The 20,704-nt window shown below is 38.6% G+C and overlaps 1 protein-coding gene across 13 annotated transcripts in view; it reads left to right on the top strand.

Moving 5' to 3' along the window:
* poe (E3 ubiquitin-protein ligase-like protein poe) overlaps positions 1-20,704 on the top strand; it is a 48,467-nt gene that overhangs the window by 11,754 nt on the left and 16,009 nt on the right. For 10 of the 13 annotated variants that reach the window (XM_043016741.2, XM_043016740.2, XM_043016744.2 and 7 more), the window contains exons 12-50: positions 863-1,095; positions 2,026-2,194; positions 2,314-2,528; positions 2,962-3,103; positions 3,528-3,754; positions 4,030-4,245; positions 4,466-4,786; positions 4,981-5,112; positions 6,601-6,845; positions 7,047-7,275; positions 7,415-7,575; positions 7,763-7,999; positions 8,158-8,363; positions 8,619-8,830; positions 8,996-9,177; positions 9,309-9,402; positions 11,025-11,165; positions 11,296-11,514; positions 11,647-11,784; positions 12,301-12,355; positions 12,480-12,655; positions 12,946-13,314; positions 13,424-13,669; positions 14,887-15,021; positions 15,135-15,252; positions 15,634-15,855; positions 16,248-16,448; positions 16,587-16,682; positions 16,929-17,054; positions 17,192-17,325; positions 17,448-17,605; positions 17,797-18,094; positions 18,203-18,411; positions 18,545-18,867; positions 19,065-19,295; positions 19,460-19,576; positions 19,692-20,032; positions 20,143-20,310; positions 20,477-20,635. In XM_043016741.2, coding sequence (XP_042872675.2) covers positions 863-1,095; positions 2,026-2,194; positions 2,314-2,528; positions 2,962-3,103; positions 3,528-3,754; positions 4,030-4,245; positions 4,466-4,786; positions 4,981-5,112; positions 6,601-6,845; positions 7,047-7,275; positions 7,415-7,575; positions 7,763-7,999; positions 8,158-8,363; positions 8,619-8,830; positions 8,996-9,177; positions 9,309-9,402; positions 11,025-11,165; positions 11,296-11,514; positions 11,647-11,784; positions 12,301-12,355; positions 12,480-12,655; positions 12,946-13,314; positions 13,424-13,669; positions 14,887-15,021; positions 15,135-15,252; positions 15,634-15,855; positions 16,248-16,448; positions 16,587-16,682; positions 16,929-17,054; positions 17,192-17,325; positions 17,448-17,605; positions 17,797-18,094; positions 18,203-18,411; positions 18,545-18,867; positions 19,065-19,295; positions 19,460-19,576; positions 19,692-20,032; positions 20,143-20,310; positions 20,477-20,635 — 7,601 coding nt within the window. The remainder of the gene's footprint in view (positions 1-862; positions 1,096-2,025; positions 2,195-2,313; positions 2,529-2,961; positions 3,104-3,527; positions 3,755-4,029; positions 4,246-4,465; positions 4,787-4,980; positions 5,113-6,600; positions 6,846-7,046; positions 7,276-7,414; positions 7,576-7,762; positions 8,000-8,157; positions 8,364-8,618; positions 8,831-8,995; positions 9,178-9,308; positions 9,403-11,024; positions 11,166-11,295; positions 11,515-11,646; positions 11,785-12,300; positions 12,356-12,479; positions 12,656-12,945; positions 13,315-13,423; positions 13,670-14,886; positions 15,022-15,134; positions 15,253-15,633; positions 15,856-16,247; positions 16,449-16,586; positions 16,683-16,928; positions 17,055-17,191; positions 17,326-17,447; positions 17,606-17,796; positions 18,095-18,202; positions 18,412-18,544; positions 18,868-19,064; positions 19,296-19,459; positions 19,577-19,691; positions 20,033-20,142; positions 20,311-20,476; positions 20,636-20,704) is intronic. The other 3 variants (XM_043016749.2, XM_086556334.1, XM_086556333.1) reach the window with 1 other exon arrangement.

Below are 20,704 nucleotides of genomic sequence, written 5' to 3'. Positions count from 1 at the left end.
CCTCTTCTCAATAACTGCTTTAGAAACATCAAAAACAAAAAACAAAAGTGCATTTTTATGTTTATTCTGCTTACCTGACAGTTCATTTCTGCTTAATGATTTTGTTTTCAAATGAAAATGATTTGCATGATTATTTTTCTATATCAATTCTATCTGTTAATGTAATGCAAATATGCCTTGTTGTGAATGAGATCTGAAACTGAGATTTGTTGGTGCATCATGATCCTCTTGAAGATTGCTCCCAGATTATGCTTTGCATGCCTGCCAAATAGACGACACACACTCACTCTCAGTCATGCAGAAACATGCTGACACATACACAACCAAACACACACATGCCCATGCACTTGTCTACACACTCATTCACTAAGCAAACAAACCATCAATGGAAAATTTTATTTTTTTCATTCTTCCCCCTTAAACCCAGCCATTCACTCTCTTGCTAATCAAGGCACTTACTCACTTCAGTAACACAGACACAAATTAACAGATAATTCTTAATTTCTTTAATGTTTTTCTAACATGTACTGTATTTTGCACAATGCCACATACAGTATGTAATAACTGCAAATAAATAGGAATGGACTTTCTCCTCCATACCTAATCATACACATTACAAAAAAGGGAAAAAATCTAAAGGCAGGTGATAAGCTTGGTTAGATAAACTACAATATTACATTTTGATTTTGATTTTGTATGGTCTGTTGCAAGTAACTGTAAGAAATCAAGATCTCCCACCAACAAGCAATGTTTCAGTATTGCCTCACAGATGCCTGTTTTGCTAAGCACAAATTGCATTATTGACCTGTGTTCTGTCTGTGTGGTTGCTGTCGTTGTGGTGTTGGTGTTGGGGGTGGTGCAGACTGTGGTGATAACCCGGTGCTTGGCCCCGCCACAGACGACGACTCAGTTATCATTGGCTCGTGGTTTGAGGAACCCAGCACCCCAGGCGACGGAGGGGACGACCCCACCACAGGAGCCGGTCAGGGGAACAGTGACTCATCCTCCTCCCCGGATGACTCCCAAGCCAAGACCCCTCACCGCCACAACTCTGAAGTCACCACCATTGTTCCTGAGAAGGGAGAACCTCATGGGGTAAGTTGTAGGGTTGATAGATGTTATAGAAATCATGATGATATTTTATTGTAAATTGTATTTGTTTTTAGTGTCTAGGGTTTCAAATAACACAATGTACTTATCAAAGAAAGAAATATTAACCCTATGGCGACAGTGCGCATAATGACCAAACTAGCGGTCAAGCTGGTTGTTAAGTGATGCTAGTGGCATCGGCTAAATATAAGAGGGACAGGGAAAGTGTTTTCTCCAGCCTCCGGGTAGCACAAACTATCCTAAATGGTATTTTTCCATAAATTAATCACAAAACAAGGGTTTAAGCTGACTTTGGAACTCTGTAGCTCTGAAGCTAGCACTGTTATAGCCATGATATTTCATGATTGTGTTTGTGCATCGACTCTAAGCAGATGTCGATGCCATGTCAGATACATATTGACACCTGGTGTCACATATACATATGGGTGTCATATATGTGAAACCTGTTGTCATTGGGTTAAATGTCCCACAATCATTAGAAAATGGAAATGAAAACACACATGCACCTGCTCACAGATACAGTGCATATAGAGAAACAGATGCAAACAAATGCAGGCAAGACACATATGCATTTATACACATGTGTGTATATAGAAGTGCATATGCATATGTATACACATGTACATGCAATTTGATTTAACACCAACATTTACAAATTCTTCTTTGGATGTTGAAGTAAAATGTCTAATTCTTAATGTTCTTATGAATTTAATTATTTATTAGTCCTACTATTTATTATTATTATTATTATTATTTTTTTAAGTTATAAAACTTTGTATATTTCATGTATGATTATATTGTTGATTATACTCTTGATTTGCATATGTAGAGGGGCTGAAAAAGACACGTCTTTTCACATGCTCATAATTTAGTATGAAACATTAGGAACACTAATATTCTTTTTTTTATTTCCAGTTCATCTCCCTGGCATCACACATCTTCCTGCTGATGAACAGCTATCTAGTGGAGAGTGAGTGTGCCTATGTACAGCAATATGTACGTGCAGGATTGGCTGAGACTCACATGGTAGTCTTAGCCGCTATCATTAGGGACCTAGACAGGGAGACTGCACGATCAGACTCAGGTGAGTTGGAGTGAAGTCACTTCATCTTAATTGCTAAAGTTGGATCATATCTCTTTATTATGTGAGCTGATATGGAAGTAATCACAAATTGCAACCCTATTCTGTCATATGATCATCAGGAAGTCTTACTGGATATCTTGGACCAGTGCTGGGGTCTCTCTATGATGAGTTCTCATATGCTCTCTACCGCTACACTCACAACGTCATTGCTTCTGGTCTTTTGAGTGAGACACTTCAGAATACACTACTAGCTCAGCTGGGAGTCTCCCCCTCAACACCAGATGGAGACTGGCCTCTACAGGTCTTGCCACGAACGCTAACAGTGCTTGCCCAGGTTTGTGTCATTTTGTTAATTTGATCAGTGTAATTTTTTTTCAGGCGAGGGCAACTCTTAGAATTTGTCAGGAGTATTTAGAAGGGATTTGTATTCTAGTCAGGAATTATCTCATTACAAAGAATAAAAGATTCTAAAGATACGGAGTATGATATTATCTTTGAAATAAGGCAGAGGAAATGATCAAGGCATATTTTTTATTTCATTTATTTGGGAAAAACTTATAAAGAAGAAAGCTAAGGAAGGTATGCAGTAATACAATAAAAGTATAGAGAAGTTGAAGTAACATCTACAGAGCAGAAGGAGTTTTTTGATATAGTATCTATAGAGCAGAAGTTGATGTATGTACAGAGCAGATGATAAAGGATTGAGGATTCTTACTGAAGTTTATTTTTCATTCATTTTTATCATCATGGGTTACCTTTTGTTACAGATTCTACTTTTGCGCCAAAGACGTGACAAAGATGAGCTCAAGTGCGACTCAGACACAGCTTGTGTTCTTATCTGGCACCGTGTCATCACAACTTTGACAAAGTCCATCACAAATCCACCAGCACCAGAAGCTGAAACAGAAGGTATGACTCCAATTATGTTTTCCATAAAGGATGTGATATCTTACAATCTGGTGCAAAAATGCACCAAACAATCACTAATCAATGCACAAACAAAAATGATTTTCTACCTCCCTATGGAATATTGGTACAGGTTGCCCATATCTTCACCTGAGCATGACTATATGTAGAACACCTATCCTTTAGGAGTTAACATTGTTATTAAACCTTCCAGTATGGGGTTGAATCACTTTGGTGCTGTTTTTTTCATATTATTGAAGTTACATGCTATCTATTCCTGCAGTTTTGTAACTATGATAGCATAGCAAATATAGCATATTATATTGTAAATCTAAAAAATAAGATGGTCAGCTCAAGCTGACCATCCTGGAAGGGTTTAGGATTTTTCTATACTGCTCAATTAATTATTTTTGTATTCAACTTACAGATTTGAATGTAGAACATGCCCAGTTGCTGTTGTTCCTATTCCATTCACTGCAACTAATGCAGAAGAAGAGTGTATTACTGAGTGTTGCATCTGCTGTAGTGAATGTGTCTTCAGTCATTGGCACTCCCATGAGAGACACGCAGATCTTGCACTTGGCACGTCTACTTCTCATATTTGATTACCTTATGAAGAATCTTTATGAGGCTCCTCAGGTGTTGATTGAGCAGGTTAGTATATCATATCTTCTGTATGTATGTTTACAAGTATGTTGGGTTTAATTTATTGATTATATTAACCCATTAGCAGTGGATGGCATGATTTGCTGCAAAGGCAGAGTCGGTCATAGACGTGGATGGCACCGTGCCAGACATATAAAACAGCCATCCTACTGCATAAACATTTTTTTAATACCGTGACCAATGAGTTAAATTATGTTGAATTTTACCTGATGATACATCTGATTATATTTGCCATTTGAATGCTTTGCATATGTACATTGCAGGTCCAATGGAATCTGTTTAAACCCATATGTGAAAGCCAAAGCCCTGGAAAGGAGTCTAGCTTAGGCTCGGGTGGGAAGCTGTACCATGTATGGAGAGACTTGGAAGAGAACTTCAGGAAGAATTATTCTCATGACGATTGTGCAATTCGTCCAAGATTCTACACACTCACCCCTGCAGAAACAAATACCCAGGATACACCCAAACTTGATGGACTGGTAAGATAATGGGAGACTTTATTGGGTTTTGATTATTACAAAAAGATTATATTACTGATGCAATATTCTAAAGCTAGGATTATATTCTAATGAAAAAAAGAAAATAAAAGTGTAAAAAGGACACAAAGATATTGCATTAAGATATGAATATTATAGGCATGTACAAACTTCTAACTTTGTATCATGACCCTAATGTTTAATATGTTTTGTAATTCCACAGGCCTGCAGTTTCATCCTTGCCACTCCTGACACACTCAAATACAGCACATTGTACGACACACTAGTCAATCTCCTAGGAGTGGGCTGTCAGAATGACCCTAGTCTACGATTTGCCTCTGACCCTCAGTTGAGCTATCTTGGTCTCTGTGCTGTGCAGTATGCTTTCTCCCTGTCTTACCGTCTGCTCCTTACCATGCCACCCTCTGTGTCAGCCCTGGAAGCTATGGCGAGTGCTGAAGCCAAGCTAGAAGGATCCCATCTGCTGCATGCTCTCTTATGGGGCCCAAGAGCATCACACAAGATATTTAATGGATGGATTAAGGTACTGCTCTTCTCAGATTGTTGTTTTTTTATTTTTTATGATACATTATATTACCTATTTTATATCTAGTAACTTCACTTTTGATGATGTAGTAGTTGAATAAGAACTGATGAATATGATTTATTCAGAATGCAAAATTTGTGTGCCCTGTGTCACTGTATTAATTTGTTTTATGATTTGATTTTTGTTTTCAGGATGGATTAGTAAGGCAAAGCTTGACTACACAGAAAGCTGATGCACTTCTGAAATCTGTTGCAAAGACTATGTGTAATGTCAAACATGATCTGAAAGTTGCAAACCATCTCATCACTTCACTGCTTAATAAAGTAAGTGTTTTGAACATTTGCAGTAATTGTTAATTTGTAGATATTTCTTGTAGTCTGACTGGATTTCCTAAATTTTGTATATATTTTAAAGATTTTCTTAAATACTATTCATGAATAGAGTGTTTCAGAAATCTCTGTCAAAGTGAAACATAGCAATCAATGCCTGTCATTATGAAACACCTTTTTTCTTCAGAGTCCAACCCAACTCACTATACATAACTGGAATATATTCATGGAAAAAATAGATATTTAGACTAGACATTGGCAATCTGTAGGCTGCTATTAACCCATTGCGTACGGGTGTCATGATATACGTGACGTAGGAGCTTTGGCCTGACGACGGGCATCATGACGTACACGACGTTCGGGGATTTTGGATCACTGTGCTATTTTATTTTGCTATGAAAAAGGAATGAGTGATGATGGCTACTGCAGTCATAATTACTATAATTACCGTAATATTGTGCAAGCTTAACGTCCAAAACCTAGATGGCACCACTTTTTCCTAGCACCAGCAGGTGAGAGAGCCTTGAATGGCACCCATCCACGGTCTCTAGTAAGCACTGTCTCTATAGAGCGATGGCACACACTAAGTTGATGAACCCTTGCTCAAAACTACCGCCGATGAAGGATGTGCAGGCAGAACGAGAAGAGGAAGGTGACTCAATCCATACCCAGTGTCTAAAATGTGCTCCTGTGCCAATATGGATGCCTTTCACTGTGGCACTCACAGTCACAAGCACAGATTTCATTCCTCTTCCCTACCTCTTCTTGTTATATTTATTGTAGGTGGTTATATGTTTCGTATTCGTTCATGACAGCACAAAAATACGAAAAAATAAAGTTGCCTTTTGTCCTCCCATAAAACAGCAATTCTTCTATCACATTGAGTATAAAGAAAATAATGAGCTAATATGGATAATATACTACAATTTTAGTCAACTGCAGCACTGATAGAGCCTGTCATATGGCACATATAAGTCTCTAAACTCAATAAAACGCACAAAAAATAAAACACAAAAACCGCTCTAGTTTTACAATGAATGACTGAAAGAGATTTGGATGCTTCAAATTATATTGCTTCAAGCGGTCTCTCTCTAAAATAAAACCTATCCTGGAGGCTGGGCAAGCAAATTTATCTCCGTCTGCAATGGGTTAACCCATTCACGCCGGTTGACGTGATAGCACGTATTGTGGTTTTCGCGTCAGACGCCCTGGACGCGCTATGAGGGGAAGCCGCGCGCTTGGGTAGAGCGAGCGGGCAACCGAGGCTTGCGGCTTGTGCGCCCGAGAATCTCGAGGCGTTAGGCTTATGCGTTCGAGAACCCCGGTATTGCGACTGCGCAAAGCCGCAACTGCCCCGGCGTGAATGGGTTAATAACAGGTAGCTCTACCCATCTGTAAATTTAGTTCTCCTCTGCCATTCTGGGTAGAGGTATAGGAAAGCATGGAAAAGGATTTATACTAATCATTAATTTATTCTTCCAGGGTTACAGCACAATGGTAGGGACACTCTTGACATCAGAACAGCTGCCAGCATTCTCAGACCTCTATATGTTGGATACAGTGTTGGCTCGACTGCAGGTAACCTTAGATGAAGCATGTCAGAAAGGTGACATTGACTTCCGTTCAAGCGAAGGGAGTGATCTGCTTCGTGCTTTGGACATCTCGGCAGATCAGCTTCCAATATCCGGCCTACTCAGCCTCATTCAGGCCCTTGCCTATGCAACAAGGTATAGCTTCTTGTTTTATTACTTTTTATTAATTTCAAGACAGAAATATCATTAGCTTTATTGAAAGATTTATAAGTTATGAATATGGCTCTGTATATATAGTGTTGCTGTATATGTTTTGTGATTATTGATATCAAAAGATTGTTTTATTCATTTGATTATGTGTATATATATATAACCAGCCATTATATCGCATTGCAGATGGAGTCTCCTACAACAAATGAATGGTGTCCTGGAGGAAGGTAGCAAATTACCCATTGAAGCTCTTGATGCATATTCCTCTGTGCTTGCTGTGTCTGGTGGCCATGTTCCCCGTGCTGGACCACACCCACCTTGCCTAACTAGGGCTGCTCTTCCAGCACCACTGAAAACTGCTCTGGACAATTGGAATGCAAACACAATGTCAGATTTCCCAGCTGTTCATGCATGGGTTAGTAGTTATTTTGGCAATTTTTTTGGTGTCTGATATCTAATTATGTCTGATGGTTAAATTTTCTGAAGATTGATAACATGTCTATAAAAATAAGTAGATTTCGTTTGTGGTTGAAATTCATATGATTCTATTACAGAGAAGCACAATGAGTGGTGATGTGCTACCAGGGGAGACCTATGTGTCTGGTGTTGTTATGGGCCATGTGGCAACCCTCTCTGCTCAGCCATCTTTTACCATCAACCTGGCCCTAAAACATGTGATGCACACACTTGTTACATTTGCAACAGATTTTGCAAGGTTAGTATAGTGATAGATGTAGCTTTATGGATCATTTAGAGATATATTTAGACTATTGAAAAAGAAGAGTAAACAGAGAACATTTCTGCACAAGTAATTATGACAATGATAATGTATAGATATAGAAAATTAGGCACCAGAGATCTAGCCACCACTATCAGCCATAACAACAATATATTTTGTTCAGCTGGTGCAGTGATGATGAAAAGACAGGAGGACTACTAACTAGCACCCTGGTTGGACTTGCTGTTGACGCCACCTGCGACCATGTATCAGAGTCTGTTTCCACTGCACTTGACCGTCTCCTTCCGGCCCAGGAAGGAGGGGACTCCTCTACCTCGCCTGATCAGTTCCAGCTGACCCTCTACTCACATTTACTAACACATGTTGAGTCCCTTTTGCAATCTGCAGCAGCATGTGAGGGGTAAGTAGGATAAGGACTTCAGCATTATTTTAGTTATTTATATGTTATGGTCAGTGATTAAAAAAACAAAGTCTTTAATGTTGAAAGTTTTTTTTCTTTGATTAATTGTTGGTTGTCTTTCAATATTTTATTAATCACTTTCATTTGCAATTTTACAGAGTTATAGATGAGCAGATTTTGGAAGGATGTACAACATTCCTGGAAGAACTTCTAGAGGTGTCTGCTGGCAAGTTAGCTCTGGACAAATTCCTTACAGAGTCACAGTTTGCATCTGTTCTATTGAGTCCACCAGTAAGTGGGGACATGTCATCGTCTAGCCTTCCCACACACATCATCAAGTTCTTTATTCGACTCTTCCAATTAGGTAAGTGGATTCTGCTGTGTATGGTAGAGGAAAGATTGGTGGACAATCTTTCTGAGATTGATTCTGTTATATCTGTTTTACAAATTGAATTGATATATCCTCTTGAATTCAATGTGAGTACAAACTTTACTTTAGAAAAGAAAATCTTTAAAGAACCAAAGAAAATCTTAAAAGAACCAAAGATGATTTTTCTAGGAAATTAATTTGTAGATAAACAACTATGAATTCTAATATATTACTCTTTTCATGTTATAGCTGAAAAGAATCCAAATGACCACACATTAGCATCTATATGCAGTCGTATATCTGTGGGCTCTTGGTTAGAGTCAGGAATACTACAAGGTTGGCTATCTACAAATCTATTAACAACTGCACCCACAAGTGACTCAGATACAACCCCAAGTAGTTGGCAACTCCTAAGGACTCTTACAGCTTATATTATTACACAGGACACACAGAGTGCAGAGGTTGGTACTCTATACAGTTTAGTAAATTGTAGGAATTTTTAAATGTATTTGAGTATGTATGTGTGTGTGTGTGTTTGTGTATATATTGTATAAATTGATGTAGCTTTTATTGAAAATATTACATGATAACTTTTCTCTTAATTCTGGATTCATGTGTCTTTTTAGGAGATTGCACATGCCCTTCTTCGATCCTTGGTTCCTCTTGGTTCCTCTCTAGTGTCAGGAGGCAGTGAGGGTTTGTCCAGCATGACACATCTTCTCTCTGTCATGTCATCCCTGGCAAGTGCAGGGGCAGGAACTGGCCATGTGACTCTGTTCAGAGCTGCAATTCAGTGGGTTACACAGTGGTAAGTGTACAAAGGATCTTAGCCTAACATGTGAAAGTTTTTGTTTAGTAAATAACAATGTGTGATTTATATCAGTGTCAGAGTGATTTGTCTTGTAATGATGCTTATATTTGAACACATTTGTTTTGTAGCAAACAACATCTGGTTGGAGAGAAAGACAAAGGACTTCTGGAGGCTATGTGTCATCTTCTTTCATATGTCAGCGATGTTGTGGCTGCTCTCAAAGTAAGTCATATTCCAAGGTTTAGTTGTTTTTAAGGGTCATTAATTCACTTTATTGTCATAATTGTTTCAGTTATTGTATTTGGATGCATAGCACAGATGTAGATATTGAAAAGGGAAGTTCTTTGCCTGCCCTTGGAAATTATTTTAAAAGATTGTTATGTAATAAGTAAGAGAATGCAGGTATCTTCAGTTAGACAATTTGGTATTTGTAAAATCTGCCTTTTCTGTTTGAGAGATCTGTGGCAAAAGTAATATTGATCAGGCATGATAGCCTAATTCAATACATCAACTGAGTTGACTCCAGGGCAGTTTGTAGGCACATCCAAGGGAAAACAAAAAATGTTGAGAGAAACCTATGCCAACCAAACCATTCCCCCTCCCATCAGTTCCACTGCTATGAGATAAGGCTAACCAAATTTTAATATCCCTTTAAAAGGGAAAAGCCATGCATGGTTGATTATTCCACCATGCATAGATGACATGAACAAATCCCAAACTATAATAAGTCCTATCAGAAGGAGAAGAACTGAAATAGATATATGAAATGTGAACAAAACAGAAAAGATAATGAAATGGGCTTCTCTGTGTTCTGTATCTTGTATTCTGTAGATATAAAGAAAAAATGACATGTCCAGATGATCCTTCAACAAATTGAGGAATAGGGGCATTGACAAGTCTGCTTCCTCAAAATGGAGAAAGGAATATTATATTGTGAAGGATGTCCATTGAAGATGGATTGTCTGTATACCAGATGGAAGCAAACAAATTGGAGGGCAGTAACGAAAGAAAGAACACTGCCATATATTTACCACCATTACATTTGCACACACTAGAGATGATGCGAATAGGATTTGCAGTGTCTGCAAAGTGTCCTTCAATTGATAGCTGTTTGAGAGCCCATGAGTGAAAAAGGCAAGAACTAAAGTGAATGAATGTCCAGAGAAATGAGAGAGGATTTCTCTTGGGAAATTTAGCACAGAATTACTGGGATTTTGCTCTTTGCCTGTACCTCCCTAGATCCTCTTATCATGATATGATAGAAGTTAGAGATGTAGGGAACAGAGAAATGTGCCAAAAAACTGTGACAAAAAAGGGCAAGAGGAAGACGAATGGCAAGTTGAAACCTAATCTGATGGTTGCATATATGTTTTGCTATAAGTAACATGGGAGCTTTTATGACCTGTCATTCACAGTCTGATTTACTGATCGAAGTCTAGTAAATCCTTGACTTAATTAATAGATATAGCATAATCTTTTCTCTAGTTGAAATGTCCTTGGTTGATATATCAGAATATTATGTCATACCTGATCACAAAACCATTAGACCAGACATTGAGGAAACAGAAATTATAAATTCTTTTGGTAATCCTAAGAGAGGAATCTCTCCCTTTGAATGATGGTAGATGAACTCTTCAAGATGATATATAAATGCATAAATGTTGCCTTTATAATATACAAGGAAACTTCTTGAATCTAAAGACTTGTTAAATACATACTTCACAGTAGATTAAAATATGAATGTATGTTCAAAGGGTAATTAGTTTTTGAATATATTGCAGATAATAGTAAGTGACTTCCAGGGTATTTACGTAAAATCCTAACATTTGATACTCCTTCCATAGGTGAGCAGTGAGAGATGGGCTGTTGCTTACAGAAGTGGCATGACTTCGCCTCCCTACGAGTTAGACCTCACAGCTGACACCGACTCTGATTGGGTAGATGATCTGGCGCAAGAAGATGATGATAGTGCTGGTGAAGACTCTGTAAGTATTAATTGCTTGTGAATTTGATCATATTAACTTCATGTGTATGATAAACTTGATAAAGTTCTCAGCATCAAAATGTTCTTTAGCAGTCCTAGTTTTAATGAAATATGATTTTTTTCTTCCACAGGATGAAGACAGCATGTGCAACAAACTTTGCACTTTCACACTGACACAGAAAGAATTCATGCATCAACACTGGTATCACTGCCACACTTGTCGTATGGTTGACGGTGTTGGAGTTTGTACAGTCTGTGCCCGGGTATGTCACAGAGGGCATGATGTCACCTATGCAAAGTATGGGGCTTTCTTCTGTGACTGTGGAGCAAAGGAGGATGGCTCATGTCAGGTCTGTCTTTTCTTGATTCTACAGAATGGTTTTGCTTTGTTAATTTGTTCCATGATGGTCTAGTGATTGAAGGGATTTATACTGTTATGTTATGTATAGCGAGGTTTTGACCATTTTATCTTCATGTGACAGGCCCTTGTCAAACGGAGCCCGGCCTCCTATGAAGATGGAGGTGGGTCGTCCAGTGGGCCCGCAGCATTTGGCGTGGAGCCTCTGCTTCCATCTTCATTACGACGACGCCCATCTTCACCATCCCAGGGAACTCAGTCGGTAAGTATTTTTGGAGTGTATTTCTCGTGTGTCAAATATATAGGTACATATTTAGTGACTGTTTTTAAAATTTGATGGATGTCAGTTCATATAAAGATGGAAGTATGATATTTACAACATTGAGTGCTACAAATTTATTAGATATATAAAGTTTAAAGGTTTATTTCATGTGTTAATTTTTTAAATTTGATAATAGGTATGATAGTGTTGTAACAGTTGTTTGCAATTTTTTTTTTTTTTTTTTTTGCATAATCATACACAGTAAAATACTTTGGTAGAGATTTCTCTCTTGTAATATATGTAGAAATATTAAAGAATGGCATTTTATTTATAATAAATATAATTCATATTTTCATATATTTAATTCCTTCATATATGGATATGATAATTAATTCTGGAAGTGACTAGGACATCAAACAGTATGGAGCATCAACATGTAAATTATCTTTACCCAAGAAAAGACAACCCTATTGATATTGAAATCTAACTACAATTTCTTCTCCCTTGTTTCCCAAGGATAAACATCGTGATGACACGCACAAGCAGAGACAAGCATTAGCCAAGAAACTAGGTAAGCAAAACAAAGTTGTCACCTACAAATGGCAAGTTTCAGTAAATACAAATCATAGTGACAATACAGATCATACTGTAAAAGCAAATGGCTCATCACTTTCTCTCCTCTTGGCAAATTACAGAAAACGTACGAGATCTCTTAGTCGGTGAAGTGAGCAGCAGTGAGGTGGCAGCAACAGTCCTCGACTTGTTGTCTGATTTGATGCCCACTATTCAGTCCAGTTCAATGGAATCCAGCTCTGTGGGGTCATATCAGCGTGCTTTGACTGCTCTTCATCAAGTTCATAATGATTCAAAGGTTTGTTTGTTTTTTACTTGGTGTTTTGTTTGGATATTTTTATGTTGGAATTTTTGTTTGCTCCTCAATCTGAAAAAAATTTAAGTTATCCTGAGCTGTGGCTTGCAGTCCAGTGGTTAATATTTCGCAGTTATAGAGGACAAAAAGATTTTATAGAACTGGCAGAAAGAGCCTTTTTATACTTTTTTAAAATGCAGTCTTTGTCAGAGATCCAAGCTACTTTCTTGTCTTTATTTTTTATTACAAGAGATTAAAAAAGTTGAAGATGTAAAGAGATGATAATATTTCAGGTTGTCAAGCCATCAGAACAGTTGATGGTAGCCACTCTCGGGTCCCAGGAAGGAGCCTTTGAAAATGTTCGCCTCAACTACTCTGGTGAGCAAGGTCAAACCATCCGCCAGTTGGTGTCAGCTCACATGATCAGGAGAGTTGCCATGTGCTGCCTTGCCTCTCCAGGTGGCAAGAGACAGCATTTGGCTGTATCTCATGAAAAGGGAAAGATCACTGTGCTCCAGCTGTCTTCTCTTCTCAAACAACATGACTCTGCCAAGAGGAAGCTTACCCTCACTCGACTCTCCTCAGCACCAGTGCCATTCACAGTGCTCTCTATTACAGCAAACCCAGCCAATGATGATTACCTTGCTGTCTGTGGTCTCAAGGTAGGACATCTGGAATAAGTATCGGTGACACAGTTTGTTGTAGTTTGCTACTGAATAACATCTTATTTTCATATTCTGTTGATTGATAATGGGCATTTTTTTCCCTCAGGATTGCCATGTCCTTACATTTGCAAGTGCTGGAAGTGTGTCAGACCATTTGGTTCTACACCCCCAACTGGAGTCTGGAAACTACATCATTCGTGCTGTATGGCTGCCAGGCCAGCAAACACAACTAGCCCTCATCACTGCAGACTTTGTCAAAATCTACGACCTTAGTATTGACTCTCTCTCGCCACAGTACTTCTTCCTGCTGCCATCTGGAAAGATAAAGGATGCCTGTTTTGTCTGCACTCAGGTACTACATATTTTAAGGAAAAACATTATAGTTGATTCTCATTCTGAACTATCCTCTAATATGTAATGCATTTCTGATTCAGTATTCTAATTTATCCATTATCTTCCTTAACCCATTCATGCCGGTTGACGTGATAGCACGTATTGTGGTTTTCGCGTCAGACGCCCTGGACGAGCTATGAGGGGAAGCTGCGCGCTCGGGTAGAGCGAGTGGGCAACCCAGGCTCGTGGCTTGTGTGCCTGAGAATCTCGAGGCATTAGGCTTATGTGTTCGAGAACCCCGGTATTGCGACCACGCAAAGCCGGAATGGCCGCGGCGTGATTGGGTTAACCTATTCATGCCGGTTGCTATAATGATGTCGAAAATTATCCCCAGACCCGGGTGACGCCCTGAGATGTGGTGCATTTTCTGGGTCCCGGGCGGGGCAATGTGATATGCTGAAATGTCAGTAATAGATTGCTAGATTGTTCTCAAATATAATCGTTTTACATAATTTCTTAGACTCTATTACTTCAGTTTAGGTGTTTGAATGTCATAAAATGAGATATAATGTAAAAAAAAATGACGTATCAGAAAACTATGTGATATTGATGACATCATGGTAATTTCTGCTTCTTGATCAGTCGAATAAAAAGATCTGAGTCGAAAAACTAAATTACTGATGCAATACTACTTCTAATTTATTGATTACCCGTGAAATCATGTCATGTCACGTTACGAGGTACATATACATACTCATATGTACGTGTATGATTATTCATACAAACTGTAAAACATGTTTTTTGATGCCCCACTAAGAGATTGCTTCCACTTTCCTTTGGTATTTTCACATGGAAGTGAAGAATATAGGCAAAGTTCAATAAAGTAAAACTAAAATGGCATTACTGTAATATGTTTTTTTACTAAAATAACTCATCTGAACATGGTAATATTTTTATGTGCTTTTACATAGTAGACGCATTCCTGAGAACTATAAGAATAGGGTGGGTGAAAAACGCTCTGAGAGGATCAGTGCGGCCCTGCATAGTGAGAAAACACCCCAGCACGAAGCGTCACGTGCTTGTTATCTTCCCGGCGTTAGCTGGAGTAGGTGAAAATATGTCCCGGTGTGAATGGGTTAAAGAAATTGTAGCCCATTCAGTAGAAAATCACTGTACTAAAGCTCCTGAATATATCATGTCAGGCGAGATGGCTAACAGGATTTTTTCACTTTATAGGATGCAGGATGCTGCTTGGTGGCTATGGCTTCATCTGGCTACATTTACACACAAGTGTTGAGTGAGGAAAGCTCAGCACAACATGGACCATTCTATGTCACAAATGTACTTCAGATACAACACCAAGATCTCAAGGCAAGTTATGATATTTTGAGCTTAACATTAAATTGTAATCTAGATGAAATAAGCACAGAGTTCAATGTTAAGAATACAAATAATACAATTATTTTTTTCTCATTTCCCAATAGGACTGCAATGGCCAAATTGGAGGAGGAGGAGTATCTGTATATTACTCTCATACTCTCCAAGTCCTGTGCTTTAGCTATTCTCAAGGAAAGAGCTTTATTGCACCACTGGTCTCCATAAGTAAGTAACAGTTGTCCAGGTACACATTGATGGGATAAACTTGATGGCTGTTTGTGAGGGTATCTTTGTATCAAACACTAATTCTAAATCATATTTGAACTGCTTATAATAACTACAATTACAAAAGAATCACAAGAAAGGAGTGATTTGTTTTTGCTCCAGTTAGCCTCTTTTCACCTCTTTTGCTCCTTTAAGTTTAAACATGTTTGAAAACATTATTAGCCAATATGAACTGGTGTCTGTTAGCCACACATCCTGAGATGTAAACTGGCATCTTGGGGTCAAGGAATTAATTACAGATATTCTCTTTTTTCACCAATTTTATAACACTTGAAGTTGCAGTAAGAAGAAATATTCATGTGCTTGATTTTTCTATTTCAGGTGAAAATGAACGTGTTGAGAAACTTTTCCCAGTAAGCGTGAAAGGAGGCAATGGTTCTGGAGGAAGCAGTAGTAGCAGTAGCAGCAGCAGCAGTAGCAGCAGCAGCAGTAGCAGTGGTAGCAGCAGTGGTGGTAGTGGCAGCAAGATGGCACCGCAACCATTGTGTCAGTGGGGGGAGGTCACTGGCCATCCTGGGCTGATCACATGTCTTACCCAGTCTAGTAAGTGTGCTGTTACATGATATATATGTGCAAGTGCAAGTGTGAATGAGTGTATCAGTGTCTCTCTGTCTGTCTGTTTTTTCTTTCATGTAATTTATGTAGTAAATTCAGTACATATGTGTGCACTTCTTGTTTATATATTTAGTTTTGAGTATATGCAGTGTTTGAGTATAGTGTTTTATGACATCTGGAGTATTGATTTTCTTTAAGATTAAACCATGCTAGTTTCTGAAAGCTTATATTAATTATGCAGTTGAAGATTTTACAGTAGGCAATGTGATTTAAGTATCTTTTTGTTGATTATGCCATTGCCCAAGTGAAAACCAGCTGGCCTTTTAGTGTACACTGTGACATAAAGATGTATGCTAACTTGATACTATTCTCCTAATCAGGCAACAATCCAGTGATCTTAATGGTGAAGCCAGATCAGATCTTAGTCCAAGAGATCAAGGTACTCCCTGCCAAGAGCAGAATGACAGACTTGGTGGCTCTTCGTCACTCGTGGTCCCCCAATCATGAAGCAAAGACAACACTCATTCTGTTGTGTGAAGATGGGTCCCTCAGGATCTACAATGCAAACCCTCAGACAACAGGTTTGTGTGATACATGAATGTTTTTATCCTTGAAATATGACAATTGTCCAAGAATGGTTTATTTTTTTGGTGTGGGAAAGAATTATAAGGAATGGTTAGTATAGAGATGACACTTTTATGAGTGTAACTCCATTACAGATTTCTGGCTGTCACCTCAAATGCAGAGCGTCAGTGCTATCTCAGCACTTCGACCTTCCAGGAAGAAAAAAGCTCCCAAACTTGGAAGGCCATCAGGTAAATTATGGCTTATATTTTGTTTAGAATTTTCATTAGGTGTTATCCCAGGTAAAAATGTTAGCTTTGCCATTGTTTTTTTACATGGATTATGTATACAGATTTAGGAACTTTAATTTGGTATACTCTTGTTTTAGCATTGTTATATACAACAAAGCCATGGTTGTTTCACTGTTTAAGTGATAGAAAGCAGTGAAGAAGTTGATTCATCTGAAACAGATGTTTTACTGAATCTTAATCTTGCAGGATCCATTGTGTTCCCTGTTGACTTCTTTGAGCATTGCTCTGTGATGAATGATATCGAATTTGGTGGAAATGATCTTCTGCAAGTGTATAATGTTCAGCAACTGAAGAACAGGTTGAACAGCCAAGGTATGTTTAAAGCAATATGTTTTTCTGTCCCCTAAATGGTTTAATGTTTAAAAGGAGAGAAAATTATCTTTTAGTTGTAAAGTTCCCATAATTGCTTTATCAAGGATGACAACATTGTGTGGCAATCTTTTTTGCAGGCATGTACATAGCATCAACCAAGCCAGGTGGTTTCCAATTAGAGGCTACCAACAATGACTCCACATTAGTGATTTGCGGCATTAGAATTGCTGTTGGTGCTGTTGACACACAAAGGGTTCCTGCATTCTTGGAGGTTGGTGTTGTGATTATTGAAAGTCTAATAGAGGTCACTTCAAATGATTGTTCACAAGATTTTGATAGTACAAAAGTTTCATTCATTTTTGGTGGAGATATATTTACTTAACATCATTTCAGGTGTTTGGCCGCACTGTATCGATTGCTGCGACACGAAGCCGTTGGTTTGATGTTCCCCTCACCAGAGAGGAATCATTGCAAGCAGACAAACGTATTGTAATCACATTTGGACCTTCAGCAGACCCTTCAAATGTAACAATTGTAGACTCGGTAAAGATGTGAGTACAAATCAGTTTCTGTACTAATGATATGATGGAATAGTCTTTCTTCATATTATTCATTTATCAAATTTTGTCATAGTCTGAAATAAAACTTTTATACACCATGATTTATGCTTTTTTATTTTGTTCAGTATTCTTTTGGATATTTTTTTTCTGACAAATTACTTTTATGTTCATTTTTATTATAGATATGGAAAGACCAAAGATGATTTTGGTTGGCCAGAAGAACCAGAGGACTTCCCCACCACTGTAAGTGGGTCTGGAACTGCTGGAGCCTCTGGGACATCCTCAGAATCGGCTTCAGCTGGAGGCAGCACTGCAACAACCCCAGTACCACTGACTGCTGTAGACCGCCTTGTATCAGCAGCACTTGAGACTCTTGATGGATGCTTTGTAGCAACGCCTGCTGAGAAGATTGTAGCTCGTGCTGGAGCACTGGAACTTGCAACCAAATTGCTGAATCTTCCTCTCCCACCTACTGTACAGGTATTTTTTTGGAGTAGAATAATCTTTATTAAAGGTTCAATATGTGTAATTTTGGATAATATAGTCATAATCTTTCTTGAGATACTGACATTTGTATTTTCATTTCAGCATCACACCCGTACTCTTCTAGCCTCCTTACATCAGAGCAGAGTTGCATATCACAATCATAAAGATGGAGCACAGCTTGCCAATGTGGTAGAAGCACTTGGCACTTTGTGCCGTGTGACAGACCCTCATCAACTAGACTGTGAGGCATACCATAGGCTTGTTGTTACAGCAAGAAATGTGGCAGTTGCCAGACCTCATAATCTTGTCAAGTATGTATAAATTATATATTGATGAGATACCCAAATTGAGGGAGCATTGCATATCAGACATTATATCACTAGGATAAAAATATAGTACAAGGATATATCATTAAGTCACATATGTATCTTTATTGCTTTACAGGTATACAGAAAAAGTACCATCCTGTGATCTGGCCCTATTACCATCTGAAGATGATTCCAAGAAAGTGGACATCCCAATCTCTTCTCCTGGGCCAAAGACAGATGGTGATGCATCTATGTCAAAGAAATCAGATGGAGACTCCACACTAAGCAAAGCATCAGACACTACGTCAGATTCTGAAGCAACACTTGAGGGAGGAGACAGTAATGGCAATGATATTACTTGTGATGATAATCACTTCTTAGCACAGCTGATGACTGTCTTTTGGTCTTTGCATGGTGCCAAGCCAACAAATCCCTTCCTGACACCTGTTTGTCAACCTGGTAAGTTTTTGGATATAGACGATTACTTTAAGATACTAATTCTGAATTCGTTTTTTGTTTATCATTTGTGTATATTTTCTTATATTTAGCATTGCTTGTAGATGAGATTATTGATTTTTATTGTTAAAAATTCCAAATAGTACATTCAGACTTGTTTTTATAAATGGTATTGTAAAAGATTTTGTGTGTATTTCCAGGACTGACTCATGTTGAGGCAACAGTACAAGCAGTGGTGGAGATCATACATGCCTATACAGTTTGTTCCCTGTCTGTAGTGCCACTTGCTGTAAGACTTTACACAGAACTACTACTATGTACAGACACAGGTGTAAGTTTTGGTGCTAAACAGGCACTGATCAGAGTTCTGAGACCTCGGCACAAGAGACGCAAGGTGTTTATCCCCAGTCCACCAAGGTGCTCCACACCAGGTATGAATGTTTACAAACTCACAGATAACAAAAGGATTTTTACTGTTTTCGGATAAGCAATAGTGTTTTTATAAGCAATATTACTTAATGCATGTTTTTTTCATTTTGTAAAATTTAATTATGATTGAATGTTATATCTTCTTGCATAATAATCTTTTAAATAGGTGTTGGTGTGGATGATGCTGAAAAGAATAGAACAACTACACAAGAGTCAGTTGGAGCTGCCCTAGTTGAACCTCCATTTGAAGGAGCAGAAGCTGCAGATTCAATTGCTGAAGCAGGTAAGCTGAGCAGAGAATAGTATCATATATGTTTATTCACTATTTGCTTATAAATCAGTGAACATTCATTTGTGGTAGAGATCACATAAATGAGTTGAACTGCCCTGTGTTTCAGGTGCTGGTGGAGAAGGCTTGGAAGCCTTAGGAGCCCTAGGAGGAGGTGGAGGTGGCCTGGCTCTGAGAGGTGCACTGATGAGTAGTATGCTGGATCTCCCTGCCGATGATGATGATGCCATGGTAGAACTTGCAATTGCACTCTCATTGCATGAAGACCAAGGACAAGCACCAGCAGATTTGGGGAATCTTCCTCCTGGTCTGCAGGGTCTGGTAGGGGGCCTGCCTGGTTTACATCGCCTGCAGGGACTAAGTGGCCAAGTACTACATAGTCTCCAGGTACTGGCTGCTGGAGGAATGCCTGGTAGCGGAGCTCAGGCTAATGCGCAAGAAGGTCAACAGGTTAGTAACATCATCATTAGGTATATCTGTATATTCTAAGTAGTCAGGTTATTGTTATTCAAGCATGATCTTTGTTCCTGTGATTAACATTCTAAAACTAATGATTACAGGATGGTGGAGAAGAAGCAGAAGCTGGTGATGTAGAAGGTGCTGATGGGCAGGAGAATGGACATTATTCTGATACTACTGCCTCAGCTAATGGCTCAGATGATGATGATGGGGATGGATCTACAGCAGCCACTGATGGATCAAACTTAAGAGCCTCTCCAGCAGAACATGTTAGTAATTAACTAGCAAATGATATCTGCTGCCTTTAAATTTATTAAGAGATGATTTAGTTAAAGGATGTTCCTGAGTTATCAGTAAGTAATTGATGTATTTTAATGTAAGAAGTATCAAAAGTTAGAGGACCATTATTACTAATGAATATGATTTGTATTCCAGGCTGGAAGTGCAGGAAGTGAATCTGGAGGATCTGTTGTTGAGAGCCTGGGTGGTGAGCACAATGTGTCTGGACGCAGTTCCGCCTATGGTGACACAGGTCAAGAACCAGGAGCAGCAACTCTTCGCGATGGAGTGTCAGCATTACCAACCACACTTCAGGTCAGTTTTGATGAAGATTTATCATATGTGTGTATTACTATATTCAAGGTTTGTATTAAAGTAACAGTA

The sequence above is a fragment of the Penaeus japonicus genome, unplaced genomic scaffold (genome assembly GCF_977035675.1).
Source record: "Penaeus japonicus unplaced genomic scaffold, GWHDUDI00000001_assembly GWHDUDI00000032, whole genome shotgun sequence".
NCBI classification, from domain to species: domain Eukaryota; kingdom Metazoa; phylum Arthropoda; class Malacostraca; order Decapoda; family Penaeidae; genus Penaeus; species Penaeus japonicus.
This window is presented reverse-complemented; position numbering and strand designations above follow the sequence as displayed.